This window comes from Saccostrea cucullata, unplaced genomic scaffold (genome assembly GCF_032062105.1).
Source record: "Saccostrea cucullata isolate Sc308-1 unplaced genomic scaffold, CSIRO_AGI_Scuc_v1 ctg34, whole genome shotgun sequence".
NCBI lineage: Eukaryota > Metazoa > Mollusca > Bivalvia > Ostreida > Ostreidae > Saccostrea > Saccostrea cuccullata.
In genome coordinates, this window is record NW_026933012.1 from 382,100 (window position 1) to 407,063 (window position 24,964).

General features: G+C 31.9%; 2 protein-coding genes across 2 annotated transcripts in view; one reads left to right on the plus strand and one right to left on the minus strand.

Moving 5' to 3' along the window:
• Positions 1-24,964, minus strand: part of LOC134236909 (protein SCO1 homolog, mitochondrial-like) — a 176,459-nt gene that overhangs the window by 88,406 nt on the left and 63,089 nt on the right. The gene's annotated exons all lie outside the window — the stretch shown is intronic.
• Positions 254-24,129, plus strand: LOC134236907 (cathepsin L-like). Its single transcript, XM_062719074.1, has 11 exons — positions 254-376; positions 3,040-3,087; positions 3,312-3,425; positions 4,886-4,993; positions 5,552-5,637; positions 12,825-12,852; positions 14,178-14,282; positions 19,673-19,739; positions 22,745-22,957; positions 23,264-23,402; positions 23,544-24,129. Exons 1-11 carry the CDS (start codon positions 318-320, stop codon positions 23,720-23,722), a joined length of 1,146 nt encoding a protein of 381 aa, XP_062575058.1. The 5' UTR covers positions 254-317; the 3' UTR covers positions 23,723-24,129.

The following is a 24,964-nucleotide window of genomic DNA, read 5'->3' on the forward strand; positions in this document are numbered from 1 at the left end:
CATAAATAAATCAAGTGTGCAATGAAATGACAGTAATTATATTACTGTATCGATACTATAATTATCACGAAGTCACATTGTCAAGATATCAAATGTAAACGAAAGAAAATATAAAATAATTGGACTTTGTCTATAATCATAGATAAAGCAAGCCACAGACACACTTTTAATACTGTACACGGTAACGCACGGTGCAGTATATGCATGAGACATTTTGAAAAGAATTAATCTGTCCACCGCTAGTAATATTCTCATTCAGTTGACATTAATTAATTTCCATTATATATAGGTAGATCTTACCCCAGTGCTTTCAGAGGATGACATCCCGGATTCTAGCGGTTTTCCTGCTCTGGGTCACTGTCTCACAACTAATAAGGTAATAATTCCTTAATTATTATTTTTTTTAAAATTCCAATATTAAAAAATTATCAGGAATATGTACATGCATGCGTCTGTGCTATCTTTGGAGTCTTTTAGAACGGGGGACGATGTGAGGTATTTTATTGCAGTTCGCCCCAGATCGGCCGAACTTTGACGATGATTGATGGCGACCGACGTCCGGACAGATTTTAGTCGTTCTTATACGGGTTATATAACACGTCTCAACGTTGTTTATTGTCTTGTAATCATGGCATACATCATATAAATACAGATGTACTAATGCTAGTGTATTGGAAAAAGGGAGGGAGGTTGGGGTAATGTTTTATAGAAAAGTCTGCAGGTCAGGCGAAGGTGACAACCTGATTATTTTTTTCGATCCTGGCATGCAGTCCTGCTTTATGTAGACACTTGACATAATCCACTTTTCATTTTTACGGAAACAATAAACTACAAAAAAGGCAGGAATAATAAAAATTGAAGTGTGACGTATAATTTCTAATGTTAAGTATTTATCGTCCTTCAAGTTGAAGTAGTTTAAATTGAATTCCTTTATAAAATTGCTAAAAAGTGGGGGTTCTCTTGAACAATATTTATAAATTATAGCTGCAGAAATTTTTCTGATATTTTCCAGATTCCGTTATAAGAATATAAAAATAAAACAAAGAAATTCTCAGAAGTAGAGAAGTCAAGTGTGACCAGATGAGGAGAGGGTCGTCACCCTTGGCTACCGAGGTGTGATGATATTAATAGTCTCATAAGTGTTTTATAAAACTTTGTTGTAAAAAAAATCCTGCTGACCACTGTTTTACAGACGATGTACGAGTCTATCTAAAGGCATAAATCCTGATATAAATGAGAAAAGTTGTATATGATATTAACATGTGATTTTAACCAGAAAAATAAAATAAAAATGTAGAAAAAATAATTCTCCTCTTGCTTAGAATTGACAAATTGGATTAAATCGTTCCGTATGTAAAAAAAAAGAAGGGGGGATTGCGTTTTGCTCTTGTTTGCAGAAACAGAAGTCTCCTAAAATAATTTTGAAGGTGTAAAACGAAAAAAAAATTCCATATTTAACTGAACATGCTTATTCTAGTAAATAACTCCACATTTACTATGTTGATTTCACGAAAATAAGTACATGTAAAAAATAATGATTTCGAATAAATTAATAAATAATTTTAAACAATATCATATGTACATGTATAAATGAAGAGGCATTTTATTATAATCCACCGTCGCGATTTAAAATACTTATGCAATATTACATTTTTAATTACTTAGTATTTATAATTTTTTTCGCAATATTTTAACTCTCTGTCTCCAACAACATTTGCCTCCTGGCGACCGTTTCTTTTTTAACTCAGTTGAAGGAAGTTATGGCACTTTTCCTTGAAACATGGAGAATCTGTAAATATATGCACCAGTGATTTTGTTCCGTTTCTGAGTTTTTATTCACACGTATTCTAGCATTTGATGTAGAAAGTTGGAATTTCGCACATGCCAGTTTATTTTTCTAATCAATATCCTGAATAACCTAGCTGCAAACCAACTGAATAGACTGTTAATCTTTTTTTTATTTATTAATTTACAAGGTAAATACACTGTACTTACTATAGTAAAAATTCTCCTTCTTTTTTTTTTTTTTTTTTTTTTTTTTGCTGTTGTTTGTTATTTTGAGTTTTTTAAAGTAGAAAAACACCCCCATACCCAAATTAAAATATTTTTTCAATTAAAAAAAATAACTTAAAAGATAAAATGAGGAAAAGACAATTTAAAGTCTTAATGTTGTCGGAGAAATATAGTGTCGTTAACGTTTACTTCTTATATAAATCATTAGGCAGTAATGAAGGTCACATGCGTTTGCCATGTGACTGAGGCAATAGTAAGTGCATTTCAATACACAATTTATGTAACCAAACTCATTAGTTACCTAGTTAAAAGACCAATTGCGGACTATAAGAAAGTACTTATTTATATCTTACAAATAGACCCACGTATAGCAACGCGGTTTTGATGATAAACTCGACAAAAAGAGGAGGTTGGAGGTTGGCCTTTGCCGAAACTGTTTTAAATGCCTGAATTTGCCTGCGCTCGCCATTACAGCAATAAAAGGTGGTCAGGGGATGGAGGGAAGCATCTAGCATCTAAATGAAAATATACAAAATTTAAAAAAAACGTACAAACTACAGATTTACTACAGACACTACACTCGGAAAAAGTGAGGGGGGGGGTATTCACCCCTTCTATGCGCTAGCCCTGGGTTCCACGGGGCTTACAGAAACAAGCGATAGAATACTGCTAACTTAAAAAAAAACGTACAGCACAACGACTGCGAGAGTAGCCATTAATCTATGTGCAATGTGTTCAGGAATGTATAGTATCGTTTTTTGAAAAGGGGGGAGTTGTAAACTTTAAAAAAAATTGCAAAAGAAAAAAGGGGGTTTTCAAATCCTGAAAATGACGACCCTGTTTTGTGTGAGTGTGTGTGGTGGTGGTGGTTCGGGGGAGGGGGTGTGTTAGGTCAAATCTTCATAACTAAATTTTATTACAGCATTACTATATAACGGTACCGTTAGGAAAAATATGAGAGATCATTTATGCATAAATAGTGTAAATTATTCAAAGAGTTTTAATATTTTTAAAATTTATTTTCAGTTGTGAAAAATACCCCGAGGATGCAGAGACCGCATTGAAAATCTTTCAGTAAGAACACACTACATATATAAAACTCTGAAAAGGGCAGTATTATTTAATATTTCTTTATAAATTGTACTGTTTTTGAAAAATAAAAATAAAATGATGTTTCTTATTTACTGACATGAAATATTATAATGGTGTTCTGTGGGTTGGGTAGGGGTTGGGGCGTAACCTTATGGGTCAAAACTGTACTGTGTGGCCCAATTTTTTGGTTATTTGGTTGTTTGTAGAATGTGGAAAAAGGAGCACAACAAAGAGTACAGAAATCAGGAAATAGAAGGCAGAAAATTCAAGGTCTTCATGGAAAATCTGAAAGTCATAAACGAACTCAACGTTATGTTTGAGTAAGTATTGTTACAAGTAGAAAACATTATTTATATACCGGTATCCTCAAACTGGTCAGCATTCAGATTTATATGGACCATATATAAATACTTAGGAAATTAAACAAAAAAATCTTCTTTAGAAGAGCAGAATTCCTCAAAAATCATATTAACATATTAATATGCAAAGTTGTAAAGTTATAAAGTTTGGGGAAAAGTTTACTCAAGTGAGCGTTGTGGCCCAGGGATTTATTTTGAAATATCATGTCCTTTTTTACATTTTACGTAAATCAGTATAATAGAAGATATTTTGACAAAAGTTCTCAGCAGTTAGTTAATCCACATCTGTTCACCCTTGTTTTGGTAGGGTCAGTGTTCTTGTCTGGTATTTTATTTGTCCTTATGGAGTTTGAACTGGGTTACTGGCAGCTCGAATCCATTATGCCTTTATTAAATTCTTCATCGGTAAAATTTATAGGGAAAAACATACAGGTGAGAAATACGATATATTTCTTACAACAGCATATACAGCATTTCGGCGATGACAAGAACGAAAATTTACTTTTTGAATATATTTCTTGAATGAATTATTTTATTTTTTATTTTTGAAAGAATACTTTTCGTAATTGTCCAGATGTTAGAAAATAGTGAGAATTTGTCCTTTCTGGTGATTGACATCATGTATCACATGTTTAATGTCATCAATCACCTGTTCGTCAGATCTCTGGCAGGAATCAATCAATAAATGATCAAAGTCTGATCTTACGCTAATTCACCTTAAAAAATCTTCGATTCAATGGAAGCCCAAATATATATTTTGCTACAACAGTAGAATTTTTTTTGCCTGTTCGAGCGATTTTATATATTTAATAAAAAGAAACAACTCTGCCTTCTGTTAACATAAAATATACAGTACACTGTAGTCAAGATAGCAATGGTGAAGCAATGTTTAGGTAAATTCATCAAAGCATGTACATTTTACAGTAAAGTCTTTAACAGATAATGGTACGCAAGCATTATGGAACCCATACTAAAAATGATAAAAGAGAGGTGACAACCATTACTTCATCTAATCTTTCAGAATTTGTGTCACAAATTGTCATTTAATTTTGAACCTAGTGATTATTTTTTTTTTCCAAAGCAGTATAGCTTTGTAAGGAATTCCAATATTTCCTTTTATTTAATTTTTAAGATAAGAACTCTGAGTGTTCAGTGAATGTGATCTCTGGTCGTATCCAAATTACATGTACATGTATGTTAATGATTTTTTTCTTCATTTACTTTCGATGATGGCTAATTTTCTCTGTACATAGAAAAAAAATCCACTTTGATTTTCGTTTAGGGCATGACGTTTCTTATTTGTTCATCATTCATGGAGAGATGCATGTAAAACGTTGAGACAGATTTATTTTTCTTTGCGAGTTTAACAGGCAATGCAAAAAATTGCACGTGCCCTAACTGTTAAACACATTTCGTTTCAGGGGGAAGACGGTCTTTGGCTTGAACCATCTGGCAGATTTAAGTCAAAAGGAATTTTCCAAAACAGTATTAATGCCCAAAAGAAGGGCGCCAGTTTTTGAAAAAGAAAGGTAATATAGAATGATTAATTCACGTGATGCAAGTGTCATTGGGCTTTTAAAATGTAGATTAATGGTAATTAAAGTGAGTGTTTGAAAGCACTTTACAGAAATAAATGAACAATATTTTGTAATTATGACTCTAACAGATAAAAGGAATTTCGGCACGTCTTATATATTGTAACACGTACAAAAACAACAAGTAAACTGGTAATGTTAACGTTTGTCTAGTGATTAACACGACCTAATACATTGTCAGACATGAATAAATGTTTGCCTTTAGCAAGAACACATGTATGTAGAAAAAAAATAACATTTCCTCATTTGTTTGTTTACAAAAACAGTCCATGCTTTAGCATTGACCTTTAATTGCTTTGTTAAATAAATTAATTGACAGTAATCCGAAAAATATAATGTCTGGTCCCAATTTTTTTTTTCTCATGACCATGATTAAACTTCATATAACAAACGTACAATATTGTCTGGGTTTTTATTTTCCGTTTTATTAAATGAATTGTTTGAGTCCTTCCTGTTCATGCTGGAACTTAATATTGATATTTATGTTTATAGATATGTAAGGAGCTCAAGGTCTGGATCTCTCCCTGACTCATTCGATTGGTCAACCCAAAACAAAGTCACAGCAATCAAGGATCAAGGTGACGGAATCATACTGGAAATTGATAAATTTAATTACTTATTAGCATAATCATTAATATCAAATATGTTGAAAAGAAATAAATCTATAGGCATAGCGCAGTAAGTTCACAATTATGTATTTAAAAAAGAGGGGATGGGGAGTCTTACTTTTCATCCAGTTCCTTTGTTGGAGGAATTTGCTACATGGCAAGTCCTATCATCGCCTTTATTAGGTCACCTGAGTAAACTCAGGTGACCTATTGCTATCCGTTTTCGTCCGTCGTCGTGCGTCGTGTGTTGTGTGTTGTGTGTAGTGTGTCGTGTGTTAACATTTAAACATTTTCAGCTTCTTCTCTGCAACCATTGAACCAATTTCAACCAAATTTGGCACAAAGCATCTATGGGTGAAGGGGAACAAAAATTGTGAATTTCATGATCCCTGCCCCCCTGGGGCCTGAGGGGTGGGGCCAAAACCACTCAAATTAATACAATCTTTAAAAATCTTCTTCTTTACTCCAGGACATCAAGCAGTCAAACTGTTTGCATGATTGTAATCAGCATTGAGTCCTCTACCAAAATTGTGAAATTCATGGCCCCAGGGTAAGGGGTTCTAGTGCTAGGTGGGGCTATATAGATTATATTGTGAAAATGCATTATTTCTTTGAAAATCTTCTTCTCTGCTCCTGGGTATTAAATAAACCAACTAGGTACATACATGTAGTTATGATGAGAATGAGTGCCTCTACCAAAATTGTGAATTTTATGGCCCCAGGGTCAAGGGTTCTGGTGTTAGGGGGGGGGCTCTAGTGAAAATACATGAATTCTTTGAAAATCTTCTTCTCTGCTCCTAGGTATTTAATAAACTAACTAAGTGCATAGTTATGATGAGCAAGAGTGTCTCTACCAAAATTGTGAATTTTATATATATATTGATTATAATAAAAATACATGAATTCTTTGAAAATCTTCCTCTCTGCTCCTAGGTATTAAATAAACTAAGTGCATAGTTATTATGATCAAGAGTACTTCAACCAAAATTGTGAATTTTATGGTCCCAGGGTCAGGGGTTCTGGTGTTAGGGCGGGGTTCTATAGATTATATAGTAAAAATACATGAATTCTTTGAAAATCTCTTCTCTGCTCCTAGGTATTAAATAAACAAACTAAGTGCATAGTTATGGTGAGCAAGAGTGCTTTTACCAAAATTGTGAATTTTGTGGTCCCAGGGTCAGGGGCTCTCATCATGTGTTAGGACAGGGCTCGTTTGATTATATATTGAAAATACATGAATTCTTTGAAAATCTTCTTCTCTGCTCCTAGGAATTAAATAAACTAACTAAGTACATAGTTATGATGAGGAAGAATGCCTCTTCTAAAATTTTGAATTTTATGGCCCCAGGGTCAGGGGTTCTGGTGTTAGGGCGGGGCTGTATTGATTATGTAGTGAAAATACATTAAATCTTTGAAAATTTTCTTCTCTGTCTCTGGGTATGAAGCAGATGAACTACCTATATAGTTATGATGAGCAAGGGCCCTAATCTTGCAGAATTGTGAATTTCAAGGCCCCAGGGTCAGTGTTGGGGGGGGGGGAGGGGCTATACTTATATACTGAAAATGAATTAATTGTTTGAAATCTGCTCCTTTGTATTTATAAAACATTTATTTATTTTTTGATAGGCAATTTTAAGGGTGCCTTTTTAAAATTTGTGCAATGTGTGGACCTAGGGTCAGGGGTTTTTGTCACAGTGTTAGGAGCACTACTGTTTATTGCTGAATATTACTGATTAGTTGGAATGCATTTTTGTTCCCCTACCCTGCGTATGGGTATTCAGTAACCAAGCTAAGCAACTTCTAAGTGTATTGTTATGATGACCAGTGGTGCCTCTTTCAAAATTGTGAATGCCATATAGCATCTGGCTTAAAACATGAATCAAATTCAATAACTGGAAAGTTGTTGCATAATGCTCAGGTGACCTATAAGGCCCGTTGGCCTCTTGTTTCTTTATAACTTCTTTCTTTCCAAAAATGTAGGTCCTATCTGATATCAAAAATCTGATTTTCTCATATCAGAAAATGATTTTTTTTGTCATCAGAAATTCAACTGATATATACAGCTGTAAATATAAAAAAAATATAATTTCTGATATAAAAAAAAAAGTAGAAATGACGAAGAATTTTCACATAAATAATAGCTATTTTATTGACATGCAGGCATGTTCACGAAGCTATCTTAGGACTATGGTGTGTCCTAAGAACGTCTTAGGAAATGTCCTAGTCTTAAGCCAGTTTCTCGAAGCTTTCCTAAATTTGTGAACTTGCCTAGGTTTTTCCTAACTTTAGGACAACATAAAGCTTGTCCTAAGATCATCCTAAGTGTGTTGTGATGCTTTTGATTTTGAACATTGCAAGTATTTGCGACAATTTCTCATGATTTTTTGTTTCTCAACAGTTCGTGTATGAGCTTATGATTTACACGAATGATTAAAAAAGAAATGTTACCAAAAAGCCTCTTCTTTGCAATATGTGTTACAATTTTCGATATTTTTAATATAGAGATGATATTTATATTTTCCACCTTATCAAGAAGCATCTGAATATCGCACTTGAAAATTTCAAAAAAAAGTTATTACGTTGTACCGTTTTTCAAGTTAAGAAGGGGGGATATTAATTAAATTAACAAAAACTAAAATTTTGGGGGAAAAACTGACATAAAAAAGAAAAGTTTCCATTCACAAAAACATACACGTATGTGTGTTGGGGGGTTGGGGGTTGGAGAGGGGTTATTCGTTAATTAAAAGTGAAGGTGGGGATGGACCGATCATTTATCAAAACTTCTATCATAGATTAATAGCAATAAACTTACTTTCGGAAAATAACGAGGGACCAACCCAACCCCTAACTCCCCCAACCCGATTACCTAGCATACTACGTGGAATTTTACGAGATAATGGAACTATTGACATGTTCTAATTTCTGAATTAACCAGTTGGGAGTAAATACAAAATTTATAACAGTTGTCATTCAAATATTTAAACTATTGAGAGTTCCAATATTCAAGAAAAAAATGTTGGCTTTAAATAGTGATTTCTTTGTTTGACAATACTTTTTTTTTCGTGTCCCACAAAATTCATTTTATTTTTAATCAGCTTATTTATCAAAAAATGACACAGACTTTTATAATACTTAACATAGGCATCGAAAGCAAACTGAAAGTGGGATCGCTAATTAAAAGTTCGGGGGGGGGGGGGCTAAACCAACAGGAAAAGTAAACCCTAATTTTCAATGCTTATATTATGTCTAGCATCAAGTAATGAGAGGTTAATCATATTTTTAAACTATAAATCTTAACTATACTTTGTTTATTTCAATACGATTTTCAAGCGGTACTAAATATTTTATAATTTAAAAAAAATGCAAACATCAAAATACACTGAGGTCACATGTACATGTAAATGGATTTCCTTTCTTTTTATTTTATTTTGGCTATAAATGTCTCCAAAATTTCATAGTTATCGATAAATGTTTAAGAAACAATTGTTCATTGTAAGTTAGGATGTCGTAACTTAAGATCTTCCTAAGTTAACATCGAGATACATCTTATGATATGTCTTAAGTTGAACTTAGGATGTTCCTAACTTTCTTCTAAGTCATATCTTAGGAATAATCTTAGGACAAATCTTCGGAAAGTTTCATGAACATGCCTGCAGAAGAAAAATCGCTGAACCATATTTCCTGGTCTGCTTTCTCGACTTTGTTGTTTTTTCAACTTTTTAATGAAAGAATTTAGACGAATTTTCCGTAATAAAGTTTGATTTTCCATATAGCCTACATTATAATTCCTCACAGAGGCAAAAATAACAGAGATTAGCAAATATGCATTAAAACACGTTTATTTAAGTAATATATTCGATGGTCCTGGTTTATTCTATTTATTTAAGACAAATACTTGTTAAGCATTGTTTAAAAGAAGAAAAAATAGCATCCTGAATAATTTGCTAATATAGTTTTTTTTTTTTTTTACGTTTTTGTTATCCATGATATATTTAAGAATTATGAAATTTAAATTGTATGTGATTTGGAAAGTTAATAATAGGGACCGCAAGATCACAAAATTTTGAACAATAACGAACCTTTGTTATTCATGTATCTGCTTACATGTATCTAGAGGTATACAACTGCAGGCATGTTCATGAAACTTTCCTAAGATTTGTCCTAAGATTATTCCTAAGATATTATATCGATAAATATGAAATTTTGGAGACATTTTAAGCCATAAAAAAAAGGAAATCCATTTACATGTACATGTGACCTCAGTATATTTTGATGTTTGCATTTTTAAAAAAAAAATAATAAGATATTAAGTACCGCTTGTAAATCGTATTGAAATAAACAAATTATAGGTAAGATTTATAGTTAAAAAATATTATTAACCTCACATTACCTTGATGATGATTGTGATATAAAGCATACATGTAGGCGTCAGAACCGGGGGGGGGGGGGCGCTCGGGGGGGCTTATCCCGCCCCAACTTTTTTTTGCAAAGATAGACATAATATTGGCATTGAAAATTAGGGTTTACTTATTCTGTTGGTTTAGCCCCCACCCCCTACTTTCAATTAGCCACCCCACACCCCATGCCTCCGACGCGTATGTAAAGTATTATAAAAGTCTCTGTCATTTTTTGATAAATAAGCTGATTAAAAATAAAATGAATTTTGTAGGACACGAAAAAAAAATTTCAAACAAAGAAATCACTATTTTTTTTTTCTTGAATATTGGAACTCTCTATAGTTTAAATATTTGAATGACAACTGTTCTAAATTTTGTATTTACTCCCAACCGGTTAATCTATGATAGAAGTTTTGATAAATGATCGGTCCATCCCCACCTTCACTTTTAATTAACGAATAACCCATCCCCCCTCCCCCAAAACACATACGTGTATTAAATATGTTTTTCTGAATGAAACGTTTTCTTTATTTTTATGTCAAAGCTTTTTTCCGAAAATTTTATTTAATTAATATTTCCCCCCTTCTTAACCTGAAAAACTGTATAACGTGATAAAAAAAAAATTGAAATTTTCAAGTGCGATATTCATGTGAATTCTTGATAATGTGGAAAATATAAATATCATCTCTGTATTAAAAGTATCGAAAATTGCAACATATGTTGTATCATTTCATTTTTAATTATTTGTATAAATTCACAGATCATACACGGACTGCTGAGAAACAAGAAATTGTCGTTAATACTTGCAATGTTCAAAATCAAAAGCATCACAACAAACTTAGGATGATCTTAAGACAAGCTTTATTTTGTCCTAAAGTTAGGAAAAACTTAGGCAAGTTCCTAAATTTAGGAAAGCTTCGAGAAACTGACTTAAGACTAGGACATTTCCTAAGACGTTCTTAGGACACACCGTAGTCCTAAGATAGCTTCGTGAACATGCCTGCTGATTTCTGGTGGAAAGATGAAGGTTGCACCACAAGGAGCATTCATTAGTCCGATCACAATTTTATGGGGTCTTATTTTCTTCTATCAAAAATCGATTTTCTATATCTGAAAATACAAAATATTTTATATGTCAAAAAAATAAAAAGGAAACAAAGACAAGGATAGGCTTAGTCCTCTTTTTGGTCCCTGATTTTGGGTGTCTTTTAGAATGATGAAACAATTTATCAATAAAAACTTGTTGTCATCCTGCCACAAAATGAATATAAGTTCTAAGTTTTGGAATATACAGAGAGGTCAGAAAATATGTCAATTTTTCGATTTTTCTCATTTTTTTGCAACTTTTTTTTTTTAGATTTGACAGCACACTGTTTCGAAAATCATAGAGAACGTCAAGCTTGCCTATCTACCAAATTATATATTTTAAACACTAGTATCAAATACAGTTTATGTGTGAAAAACTCAGATAGGCAAGCTTGTGCTATAAGTTTTCATAAGAGAAAAGTATCACAAGTATAATGAAATTCCACCAGAATTGAGCGAGTAAATTAATGTCCTACTTCTGCACCCTCTCGTGACCTCCGTGTAAGCTTTGAACCCAAATAAGTGCTGGTGTTAAAGCAAGCATCATTTTAAGTTCTTAACTACAAACTATCACAATTTTGCCTGTGTTCTGTTTTTTACATCTAATTAATTAGGGGTAAGATTCGGCCGTTTCCCTATCTTGTCCTTTCTGATATCAAAAAAATAAAGTTTCTAATATCAGAAATGATATGTTGATATCAAGAAATTTAAAAAAACCACATTTTTAAATATATTTCCTTTTACATTATTAAGAATTTGAAAAATTAATATCAAAATATTAATATTATGATATAAAGAATTGCAAAACCTTTTTGATATTAGAAAAAAGAATACTTACTCATTTATTCTAATTAAAAATACGATTTTTGGATTACAGAAAAATGATATTTAGATATCAGGAATCAATTTTCTGATAAAAAGAAAATCACCATTTTTTTTAAATATTAAGAATAAGGATTATTGATATTAAAACATTAATTTTTGATATCAAGAATTCCAAGTTATTTTTGATATCAGATAAAAATAATTTTTCAATTTAAAAAAAATAATTTTTTTTAGAAAATTATTTTTTATATCAAATATCGATTTTTGAATATGAAAAAAAATCAACATTTATAATTTTTATATACTGTATATTTGTCACAGATCCCCCTAAACATATTTAATGTGTATTCTATTGGTTAATTGTACCTTTACAATTCAAATGGTTTTCCATGTCTATATAAGCAATTTTTCTATTGGTTTTCTATGCTTTACATTCTTACGTAAATTCACACAATATTGCCAATTTCATGCCATCAATTTTGTATTTCGTACATGCAACTTAAAAGATAAATGGCCCAAAGAAATTGTTCAAATAGGTACAGTGCTCGTGAGAGAGAGAGAGAGAGAGAGAGAGAGAGAGAGAGAGAACCTGCTGAAAATGTTCTTAGTAATGAGACACTTTTATTATTTTTAAGGTATTTCTGATATAAAAATTTGAATAATTTGAATTCAAGATAATTTTTTAATATCATACCTAATTCTTAATAAATATTCGTAATATTGAGGTCATGGTCAGTTATACGGCAGTGAAAAACAAAAAACCAAAACCAAACTTTTCTGCTGCTTTGTTAAGATGACAAATGCGATACTTCGTGGTTACCCACATCGATTATTTGTTCTTTATTGCAGGTGCTGCCGGGTCATGTTGGGCTTTCAGGTAAGTCACGTGATCAGTGCAACAGGAATAGCGTCTCCTTATTCTGTCAATATTTCGGGGTTTTTATTTATTGTGGACAAAACTATAGAACTCACACATTTGTAAACTGTTCGCCGTATGTTTGTTGTTTTCACTATATAGGGTGGAGCTACAGTAAAGGCCGCAGAGTTTTGCATTGAATACATAGGATGTTAAATCAAAAAAAATATTAAAGTAGCAGCCTCACACCATTTCATATTGATGGGCAAAAAAAATTTTTTTTTTAAATAATGTTAAGGTTAGGCTAGGTCCACTTGTACAATATTGTTTCAAATGTATCAAAATAAAAAGGAAAAATTCAAAGATCACCTGCAGCAGGACCAAAGTGACTCGGGTTAGTAAAGTGATCCATAAACCTCTTGTTTGTACTGAGCATGTCATCTTACAGATTGCTATCAATGTCTTGGGAATGTCTTGGGAATTGGTACCTGATTATCCCTCTCTTTTCAAACACACACATGCACATCATATATTTACACATTCTTGTTTGATTATTATAACAAAGACGATTGTTGCCAAAAATAAACATTTATTGCTTTACGATGATAAAAATAACGTGTTGCCATACATTTTTGTAGTACCAATATGTAGACAAAATGCTAAGACAAAGGATTTATTTTTAGAGATGAATTTATTTTTTGAGAAATTCATGAGGACATGAACTACGACGCTTCATGCCTTCATATTTCATTGCATGCAGGTGTGAAGCGGTGTAGTTCATATGAACTCATGAATTCTCAAAATCTTATTTTTACATTATTTTTTTGATGACTTGCCACATATTTTTGTCATTCAACGATCTTTTTTGAAGAAAAAAAGTGAACTATTTTTGTTTACTTCAATCACATCACAATGGAAATATTCATACTCCTCTCATGGTATTTCATGAGAACATGAACCTTTTTTATATTATGGAAAAAATATTTGGATAAAAATATATGAAAAATAGTGCGACAGTAAGGCAAAAGTGTAATATTTCAAAACATAATTAAATCAAGACATTTTTCTTTGTCATTTATTATGTATAGCCATGTATATTCTGCATGTCGGTGGAAGTTAATAATAAGAAAATGACATTTTGTAAGAAAATACATATCGCACCACACTGGAAATGATCGTAGTATATATATTGCAATACAGAATTTATAGGTAACAAATATTTAGCCCAAAGATTTACCATCATAGATTTGTTTTGCTAGTGTAACACAGACTAAGAGCATGAAATAGTACAAGACAATATATTTAATATGTATATAAAGATTAATTTAATTTTGGGTGAATTTCAGCGCTATTGGTAACATAGAGGGACAATGGGCAATGATGGGGAAACCTCTGACCAACTTTTCTGTGGAGCAGATTGTGGATTGTGATGGGATGGAGGATGTCCCAAAGTGAGTTACACTCTATAAGTTGTTAACAATGCTTACACCGAGGGCTATAGTTATTTATCAAAAGACAATACTTACTTCTTATTCATTTTATATGCAGTCTTCGTGAATACTTAACCATTTTCTTTGCAGTCTTTCGGTTTACTGCTTATATTTAGACTGATTTAAAAAAAAAAGAAAGCCCATCGTCGATACTTATGATTTTAAAAAACTATCAATTCTTCAGAAGCACAGAGTATTCCACTGTCTACTGTTGATTCACGTGGAACAAAGTATTTAAAAGTGGAAAAGAATTCGGTAGAAGAAAAGAGCTACTAGGGCTAGGAATGAAATCCCATTTATCTACACTTAGTGTTATTTTTGGAGCAGATATCCAATCTTTCTTAGATATGTGAATGTTAGTTAATATAGACCTACAAACTCTTTTCTTAAATTGAATTCCTCTTCTTTTTTTAATATTTTATACCACATAATACTAAGTAGATGATGATATATTACTAAGTGTTTCAGAAAAATTGCAAGATTTAACAATTCCTTAATATAATACGTGGCTACTATAGGTTTTCCATTTTTTAACGCAGTAATTTTAAACATCAGCGGACAATATAGGACGCATATAATATAAATGGGAGGCTATCCATGAAAATTGCATGTATCATTAGAAATCAGAAGAAATGTCATTAAATAAAATAGTAAAGTTAAATTAATCCGTTTTTGTTTAAGATAAATGTATCATAGAAAAATTCTCAATAATTTATGGGAACATTATATTAATTCACTTGCAGATTATATTTTGTACATGTATATCTTATTAACTTATTAGACATCATATTTGTATTAAATTCGGAAATCGCCTAGCAGATAATTAAGAATTTATAGTCATGCTACCTTGACCCGAGCTGTAGGAAGATATGTGTCAGGTTATGTTTGGTCTGATTCTTTATTATCCACGTTAATATAAGAGAAATCTCGTGTCAGGATCCAATGTTGTCCATCTGAATATGTTATTGGTTAACATGGCATTGATAGAAAGGTTTTACGTAAAGCAATCACGCTCCAACGAACGGGTGTGATTTACGGCTTTGATTTTAATTATTTGCGTTTGCGATAGTTTTTATAGGGACATATTAAAAGTTCCAACTTGCAAGGTGCATTTTGTAAATGTGTATGGGTATTTTTTAAATATTTAGTTGTTAACAAGTTTATTGCTTTAAAGAATATATTTTCGAATTGAATTTTGTTGATACACTACACAATATCATTCAAAGTTGGTACAATCGATTCTTTGATAAATGGAATTGTGTTTTTAAATAGTACTGGTAAAAAAATATTGTGCGATATTATGCTTTGAATTGACAAAAGTAATTTTGAAGGTTAAAATCACTTCCAGAAAAATATTAGATTTCGAGAAGAAAGATTTAGAAACTCGTTATTTGAACAATTTGCTAAACACTTATCTGGGTAGCTTATCGGTTAAGTTAAGCAGCAAAAGCCACGAATTGTAATTTAACATTTTATGCTTACCAACAGGATTTGGTAAGTGCTCGTCCAAATGTCCAATTAAGCGAGTTGAAGGTTATATTTTGGCTTTAATAAGCGTTAGTAGTGTAATAAAATCTCCAGCGAATATAGAAGTTGACAGTCGCTATTCTACAATTTAACTGAATGATATATACAGAAATAATATTACATTTTACCTTTGATAAGTTTAAGAAACGCACGTTGGATAATAAAAGTAGAACAATTAGAATAATTTACAAATTATGTTATATAACAATTTATTATCTACAAATTAGGATGCATTTAAAAAAATCAAAGTTGGAATTTGATTCCTCTCTTTGATTTTCCGTAATGAATGCATGCACGGAAGGAATTCTTCAAAATCATGTATCAGTTTTGAATATTCCAAACAAACAAAATGAAGTAGGCTAACCATATCAATATTGTGTTCCGAAAATTCATTAAAATCCGTACAAACAAAGATACTTAACGGGTTTCAGTAATTGTTCTGCCAGGCATCTCTATTTACTCCTCACTGAGATATTAACAGTAGAGAAGGAGAAACTTGAAGAGTACTGTGCAATAATATATTTAAATAGTTGGATATTCCAAGGAATTTTTGGAGCATTGGAATCACAAAATTTTACTGAAATCAACAACATAAACAGCATGAAAACTTTTCAACCTTATATACAACTATTCCCCACGATAAATTAAAGTCCAGGCTCTTTGATAGTGGAGCTTGTAGATTCACTTACCTTGTCATTCTAAAATCACATATTTTCATGGGGTCAAATTTTCGTGGTTTGAGGAAAAAATGTTGGTTCATGGGGATTTGATTTCGTAGATAAAGAACTTATTTGTAGTTGTGCATATGGAAAGGATCACTTCATTACAAATAGGGATTTGACCTATAGGACCGGGCTTGGTTTTTTTCTCTACAAAAAGCTTGTCGATTTCCGTTCCGATTAATGACATTAGGCTGAATACACTTAACAATTTGTTTTTTCCTAAATATTATTTCAGTGAGTAGAGGTAGAAGAAACCCTTTCATTGATTTTCTGAGTTTGTTATCTCTAAATGTAATAATTGATATTTGTCTTTACTTCTCATTATGCATAATGGTAATGTCTACTGTCTCTGAAATTCTATTCTGTATGTCTATGCTATTTATCCGTGGATACCATAAAACACGTCATTAATGTGTGCAAATTATATAGGCCTGAATGAAATCCAAGGGAGTACAGTTACTGATATATGTAGCCAAAATCATTGTGATTAAATTCTAAGGAATATATACAATTGAAATTCGTCGCAGCTCAATACTTCCAAGAATACCTGCATTGAGTAACAGAGTGAGTTATTCTTGTCCTCGGAGAAAGTGTTTCTTCTGAGGTTTGTTCCGCCTGACTGCCAGTGCCAACTGTGCATTTGATTGTTACGATCTGACATCTCTTTAGTTTTTCTTGTAACAAGAATGGGCATACATAAAGGATAGATAATTGAAGGAAAATACACAAGTCTATTAAAAAAAATTAAAATAGTCTTTCAAAAGGCGAAATTTAAAAGTTTAAAAGTGTGGTGCCAGGTGGATTCGAACCCGCGACTTAAAAAAGAAGCATTTCACGGTGTAAAACCAACTCATATATCAATTGAGCTAGTCCGTCTATGAGAATGATTGGTATCATTTGAAGCAGATTTTCAAAATCAGGTTTCCTTATTTTTTTGTAGGTTTTTTGTGAATTATATATGGCATAAAAAAAGATCCTATTTAAATATTTCTTACATCATTACCTATCAAAATATCACAATTTTATTTAGGGGCAGGCCTGCCCTGAAGGACTTTTAGGCCAAAATTCATGCAAAAATTAACGCTTTAACGGACAAAATGGTGTTTCAGCCAACTTTGGAGGTTTATTGTAAAGTTGTAAATGATGAATTTAAGGTTTAAAATACAAATTTGAAAAATTTAGACATATATACAGTAGAAAACAACAAAGAAAGATTAATACTTGAATGCCACTTTTTCCGGGAATTTGTTCTCTCCTATAGGTCAATTCTTTTGTCAAAGCGAATACATCCTTTACATTTCGTGATGGGCATGAATTCATGGGTCACCCCATACCTAAAAAATAACGAAAATTAAACCCCCACGAAAATTAGCAATTCACAGTATTTGCAAATTATTTTGTGAAAAACATTCTGATGGTACACACAAGTACTCTAACGTTGATATTAAAAAGATGCTTGAGTTTCTGATTAACAATATCTATGTAGTTTTTGGAGACCAGGTCTTCCAACAGTCTACTAGTATTGGATATCTTATGATTACCAATTACACACCTTTATAATCAGACCTTTTCTGTATTTATATTAAGTAGAATTTTTCCAAAATCTTAAGTACGTGGAAACAGAAAGCACTCTTTGTGGCCTTCAACTCGACATTTAGATTTATCAATGACGTATTTGTCAATTAACAATGGTTTTTGCCATTCTTATGTCCATACGATATATCCCAGTGAGCTTGAAATGAAAATACTATAGAGAACAGAAACCACAGAAACACATCGGTTTCATATTTAGATATTTTACTTGATAAGATGTGAATGGTAATCTAACAACCAAGCTTTACGACAAAAGAGATGACTAACTTTTAGATCGTCAACTTCCCTTACTTACCTTCATCTCCTGTGTATATACGGGGTTTATATCTCTCAGTTGATTCGATCCGCAAGAGTATGCTCTACGTATGAACAAAGTTTAAAACGAGGTAAGTTTTTGAAAAACAAGTTGCTGAAGGAAGAATATCAGCAGTCTCTTTTAAAGTTATTATCTTGTAAGCTCTATGGTCGACCTATAAATGACCTTGTCAGGAAATACAATTGAATTATCATAAGGCCAAATGCTAACAGACGTTTTTCATACTAGTTGTTAGCCCATTATATGTCGACGGTTTTTTCGTTATTTCCTGATCATGACAAGGAGCACACGGCGGGTGTGACCAGTCGGCAGAGGATGCTCACTCCTCGATGGCACCTGGTCCCACCTTTGATGTTTCGGAGATCCGTGTTTGCTCTGCTCCTATTTTGTACTGCTTAATGGACTTTTGAGATTGATTACTTTGTATTATATGTTATTGTAATAAATAAATAATGACATACATTTTGTCATTTGGACATTAAAGTCAAAGTATGTAAACTCTCATATAAAGATAAATGAGGTGTAAAAGCTGACTTAAATATAACGAGCTGAGTAGCATTCTTTTTGTAAAGATTTTACTTATAAAATTTTTAACAATTTAAGAATAAGAATTTCCTCCATAAAGTGATTTTCAAATTCAAATAATTTAATTTTGTTTGTATTCTCGCCTCTCATTGGTTGATTTCCAAAAAGGAACGCAAAACATTTTGTATAATTGATTTTCAAATTCAATGGAAAATTTAGATTTAATAAATGTACCTTCAACAATTTCATGTAAACAAACATCATAGATCTAATCAGTTAAATCCCCTCGCTTCAAATCACTTCCGTTACTGCGGTTGTATTATTGCGCGGTAAATTTAAACTGATAAAAAGCAACACAATTTTACATCAAAAGTTGTTTAATTATTTTAAAATTAAATTATAAGGAATGACTTTAATTCTTGGCCATATTATCGAGTATAATCTGGTTTGGCTTAGTTTACGCTTTTTTATAATCCGCTTCGCGGATTATAAGGCGTAAACTGACCCAAACCAGATTATACTCGATAATATTATAGTAAGCGGTTTTAATAAAAGCTTAAATGTTTAAAATGTTTAATTTACCCTGGCTAGTTATAGAAGAATATATTTATGTATAAACTAGTATATAACCCATTGTATCAAGTTCGAAATATTCTATAATATTTTAGGGGTGAGGCGGACTGTGGAGTTTTTGGAGGTTGGCCCTTTCTAGCGTATCAGTATGTCATGAAAGCGGTATGTATATTATATAAATATAGCCTTTGATGAGGTTGATCCATAGATATATCGACTTCACAGATATGCTTTTCTGTGAAGTCAATATATCTATGGATTGACCGAATTAAAAGGCTACATTTGTTATATTATTTTTTTTTTACAAAGATTTACTAAATCAACCATAAGTTTCCTCTCTTGTATTTTTTTAACACTGAGAGACTAGAGATCCAAATCAATTAATCTGTTTATTGTAATGTGTGTACCGGTGGGGTAATTTAGGGGATTTCCTTTTTAAAAGGTTAATTTGTCTAATTAAGTTTTGTATCGATTTTTGAAAAACATATCTATTTTGTTTTAACATAAAGTAGATTCTTCTTCAAGGCATCGTAATGTCTTACTTATTATTACAGAACATTGCAATTATAATAAAGAGTTGAAGTACAATCTTTTTTTTTTTTTTTTTAGAAAAATCAAGTCATACTCTGTCTAAGCTAGTTTGAATTCAGCACAAATGTTGTTTTACAGAAAATTATATCCTTTTTTAAAAGCATTAAGTCGATATGCATTTTAGAATCTATAAATAGTAACTCAAGTCTATACATGTATGCTGTTATATAATTGATCATGTGATCAAGTTTGAGCGAATCAGAGAGCTTGGAATATATGAGAAAAATAATATTTGAATTTAATTGTCATTGGGTTTATCTTAGATATGACCTTTATAAATGAACGTTTTGTTTAAATACCTCTTGTCAGTTTTAATCCTAGGCACCTATATTTTTGTCCCCCGCTTGAAAAGTTATTAACAGCTGTCTGTAACGCTTTCGTTTGAACCCTTTGAGCTTTTGCAATGAAATTTAGCACACAACTCCCTATGGACTCTATTGATTTTGAGGTCAAAAGGTCAAAGGTCAAGGTTATAAATAAGCAAATTCTGTCTGTTATAACACTTTCGTTTCCACAATATCTCGAGAACCCTTTGAGCTATTGCAATGAAATTTTACATAACAACTTGTGGCCTAGGGAAAATATTTTGAGGTCAAAAGGTCAAAGTTCAAGGTCGTAAATTTATTCATTCTGTGTGTGTGTAACATAATATTTCAAGAAGATTTTGCTTATGCAATTTCATACAAATTCTAGGACCTCTCGATATATTAGTATTTATTGTATTACATGTCGCTATTTTTAGCACAGGGGCATGCGGAGAGTTATTTCGCATAAAACAGGTTCTCGGCGGCTTATAACATCTATTAGAACTGTTTAATAAAGGCTAAATAAATCAAACACCATGGATTGTATAAAATTTTGACAATATCGAGCATGAATATATACAGGTATGTGACTTCACTTCTGCATATACGCGACAACATTTAAAGCGATGGTCTAGTGGTATGTCTCCCGTTTCATAAGTGAGAGGTCCTAGGCATCCTGTTTTTTTTTTTAATTTTCTTTTTTTTTTAATGATAGTATTCAGCATGTGAACAGAAAAATTTAAGGTTATAAAATCATTATTACAGTGTGATAAATATTCCATATAAAAAGAATTTCACACACAATCTAATCTTTATACGCATATTGACATAAATGTATTTTATTTGCATAAGTATACATGTATACATTTAATAATTCTACTAATTCAGTCAGGGGGATCCGACTTTTTCCCTAAGCGGGGGACACGAATTCTCTGAATTAGCTTGTTTATCCTTCCTTCATATGCTGATCCGTGTGGATGAAAGCTATTTTTCTGCATCAACAAATTTACTTTTCCTTGACCTTGACATCACATTTCAAAACAAGTTTCAAAAATGTGTTTAGCAGGTTTCAAACAAAATTTCAAGATATTGTTTATTTAACCACATTTGCTGATGCAAATTGTTGCTTGTTAGAACTATAGGTTTCATAGGTGTCTTCCTTATTACAAGACCTTTAATTGTGTACCAATATATTTGAGCTCTTGGTGTTACAGTTTGACCCACTTCAGCAACATTTAACAAACTTAAACACCTTAGCCATAACATTTGAACGATATATATTTCTTATAATAAGACTTTTACTTGGGTTTAAGTATGTTTCGCCTTTACCTTGGAGTTTGACCTACTTGAAAAATACTTTAATCTTGGCTAAACTTTTGAACATTGAGAGCTAGGACTTTCATATTTTTTTCTGATACAGATTGATGAGACCTATATAAGTTGATCAGTTTTGTCAAGAAATTTATCAAACTTCATTTGCTGATACTTTTTAGAAAGTTTCTTTGAACAATCTATTGTTTGGCTTTGACTTTTCTATTGACCTAGCCCTTATCTTCTAAATTATTCATATAGCTCAGTTTCAAAGAAACTGATGAAGATACCGGGTAATTTTCTGAAAATTCGTATGCTTTTAAATATAGTTCAAAGCTTTTATAGTGAAACAACATTTTAACTTTGATTTTTCACTGTGACTTTACTTTTCTCAAATGTGTACTAAGTTCACTTTTAAAAAATCAAGGTATGTTATCAAATCTCATTTATGTATGTTTTTAGTGTATCAATCCTTGACCCTGGTTAGACCACTTGTCTTTTATTTACAAGTTTCAAGAGATTTGATGTTCATTTTAGTGAAATTTTTTATATGTTCAGTTTCATTTTAATTGGACCTTTCGAATGGCCATTGACTACACTTTTTCTTGTCTATATAACACAGCTAAAAAAGCAATTTAAGATACAATCTTCACACACTAATGCAAATATCGTGTTACATGAGTATTGAACCTTTGACAGGATAGTCGTATCCTATTGACAAATTTCTTGTTCGTTTTAATTTTTCCTAGGGTAATTAATCAATAGGTGTATGTCGTTTTAAATTTGGTAAGAGATTTGTGATGACCTGCAGTAAAAGTTCTTACAGATAGGCCAATTTTAATTACTTCCGATCCAACGCAAGAAATGCCCGATTAAAACTCAACACGGCTTTTTCAGTTGTAGATATTAGACAATTTTCAGTTGTAGATATATATGAGAGTTTTAATATTTTATATTTAGGGAGGTTTGGAAACCTGGGAAGATTACTGGTATTGTTCCGGTCTAGGTGGCGCTCCAGGCACATGTGAGGTTTGCCCCGCCCCTGGCTACAACACAACACTCTGTGGCCCACCCATACCCTACTGTAATATGAGTCAAAGCTGTGTCACAAAATTAGACGTCAGCAAGTTCCACCCAGGCTTAAAAGTAATGTCCTGGAAAGCTATTGATGAGGTAATGTTCAAACAAAATGAAATTTTGTAGAGGCTTTTCTTATGCAAAATAATTCAAAATGTACACTCATATTTTTTTAAAGAGTGAAATTTCGAAAGTTAAATTATAAAAAAAAATTTGATAAAACAAAAGAGTAAATAAAACAGACAATAAATAAATAAAAAATTTAAAAAATCTTATGTGTGAACATAAAAAATTACATTTATGTGAACAATTTTTTTTTTATAAAGTTAAATGATATTTTCAATAGCTGTCAGTTAAAAGAGACTATAGAAGGGTAAAATGGAATAATCAATTATATTGCAGAATGAGACATCAATTGCTGAGCAGCTCATAAAGCTGGGACCATTGTCTGTGGCCCTTAATGCTGAGCTTCTTCAGTTTTACCATCATGGAATCTTTGATCCGCCATCCTTTGTCTGTAACCCAAAAAGTTTGGATCATGGTAGGATTTTCTTGCCTCTGTAATTCAAAAAAGGGTTCATTTTATTGAACTGCAAAATTTGAAATAATATTGAAAATAAAATAAATCCAATTGCACTAAAATCTTAACTACACTTGGTTAAAAATGGTATTTTCTTTCCAGCTGTGTTGCTGGTGGGTTTCGGAACAGAAAAATCTATTTTTGGAACCAAAGACTATTGGAAAATCAAAAACTCGTGGGGTCCTAAGTGGGGTGAGAAGGGTTACTTCCGAATGCTACGTGGACAAGGGAAATGTGGAATAAATACTGCAGTGACCACCGCCGTATTGGATCAAAATTAGCCATCTCGTGTTATCGCTCTTGCTCAAAATACATTTCGCTATATGATAATTGTGCCATGATGTAACTTTGTTCAGAAATAGTTTTGTAGCAGATAGAAATAGTAACTGGCAGATGTGTATGTGTATTAAATTGAAAAATATATTTTAATATAAAGTGTAAAAATTCAGGATACTTATTCCTTTTTGCAAATGAAGAAACGTTAAACTGTACCTTGTGTATATACTTGTATTATGTATTATTGGGGACAACGTGCTTTTAACAGAAATAAGTGTCTCAGGAATTAAAACAGTCTTTAATAAATATATTTCTAAAACATACTAACTATATGGAAAGTCATTCATGTTGAGTTTAACCAATGATATAGTTTTACAAATTTCTGTTTATAATAAACTTGTTTGTACATGTACTAGTCTAGTATATTGGTTTACTTCCTGATTCCGCTAAAACTGTTGATAAAGTCGGTTGATTGCACAAGAGTCCGCATATCTTTCAATTTTACTGAAATTTATGATAAAAAATATGTAATATCTTTAATAATTACAAAATTATTTTTATGACTCTTTGTTAAACTGATAAGTATGAGAAATTTTTGGAAGGTTAATTTCTGTCTCTCGTGTTATCCTTAGAAACAGGATTTGAGTTCTTCAAATAAGATTATGTAAATTGCAAAAGGTTAGAGATAAATCCAGGATTAACAAATCGTGAATATGGTACACATACCCAATTAAACACCAGAGATGGGATCAGAAGCTTTGTTTCCTCTTCTTAGCATTCCCTGTCAACTGGCCACACCAGCCATGAGCCTATGTATTGATCAAGTAGATTCTGTCTAGAACAAGAACTCTCACTGATCGATGACGATAAGAGCCGAGCACAGTGCTAAAGACTTTGTCGTCTTCGATCTTTCAGGTAAATTTTGAATATACCGGTTACAGTAAATTTGAAAATTTACAACAAGTCACATTGGTAACTGCTGGTGCCCTTCTCGTAGGGCGTAGGGCATACATTCAAATAAACAAACTCAGGATTGTTTTAGCTGTTCTGTATCTGTCGAATGCAAAACATTCATTTTATTTTACAACTTACGGACGTGTGGAATGACGAGTAGAATTTTTTTGATCATTCCCATCCGTGCAGAGATCTCAGTTGTGAGTTCATACTAAGTACAGTATAGAGAATAATTTATATAGTTACACTGATGTACTCCAAACGTATATCATTTAACGCAACTAGTAATTCTT

Excerpts from the sequence above, each read along its gene's own strand:
- LOC134236907 (XM_062719074.1), top strand. The coding sequence starts at position 318 with ATGACATCCCGGATTCTAGCGGTTTTCCTGCTCTGGGTCACTGTCTCA. Across the intron at positions 3,088-3,311 it reads ACCGCATTGAAAATCTTTCA|AATGTGGAAAAAGGAGCACA; the intron begins GTAAGAACACAC and ends GGTTGTTTGTAG. Across the intron at positions 4,994-5,551 it reads CCAGTTTTTGAAAAAGAAAG|ATATGTAAGGAGCTCAAGGT; the intron begins GTAATATAGAAT and ends TTATGTTTATAG.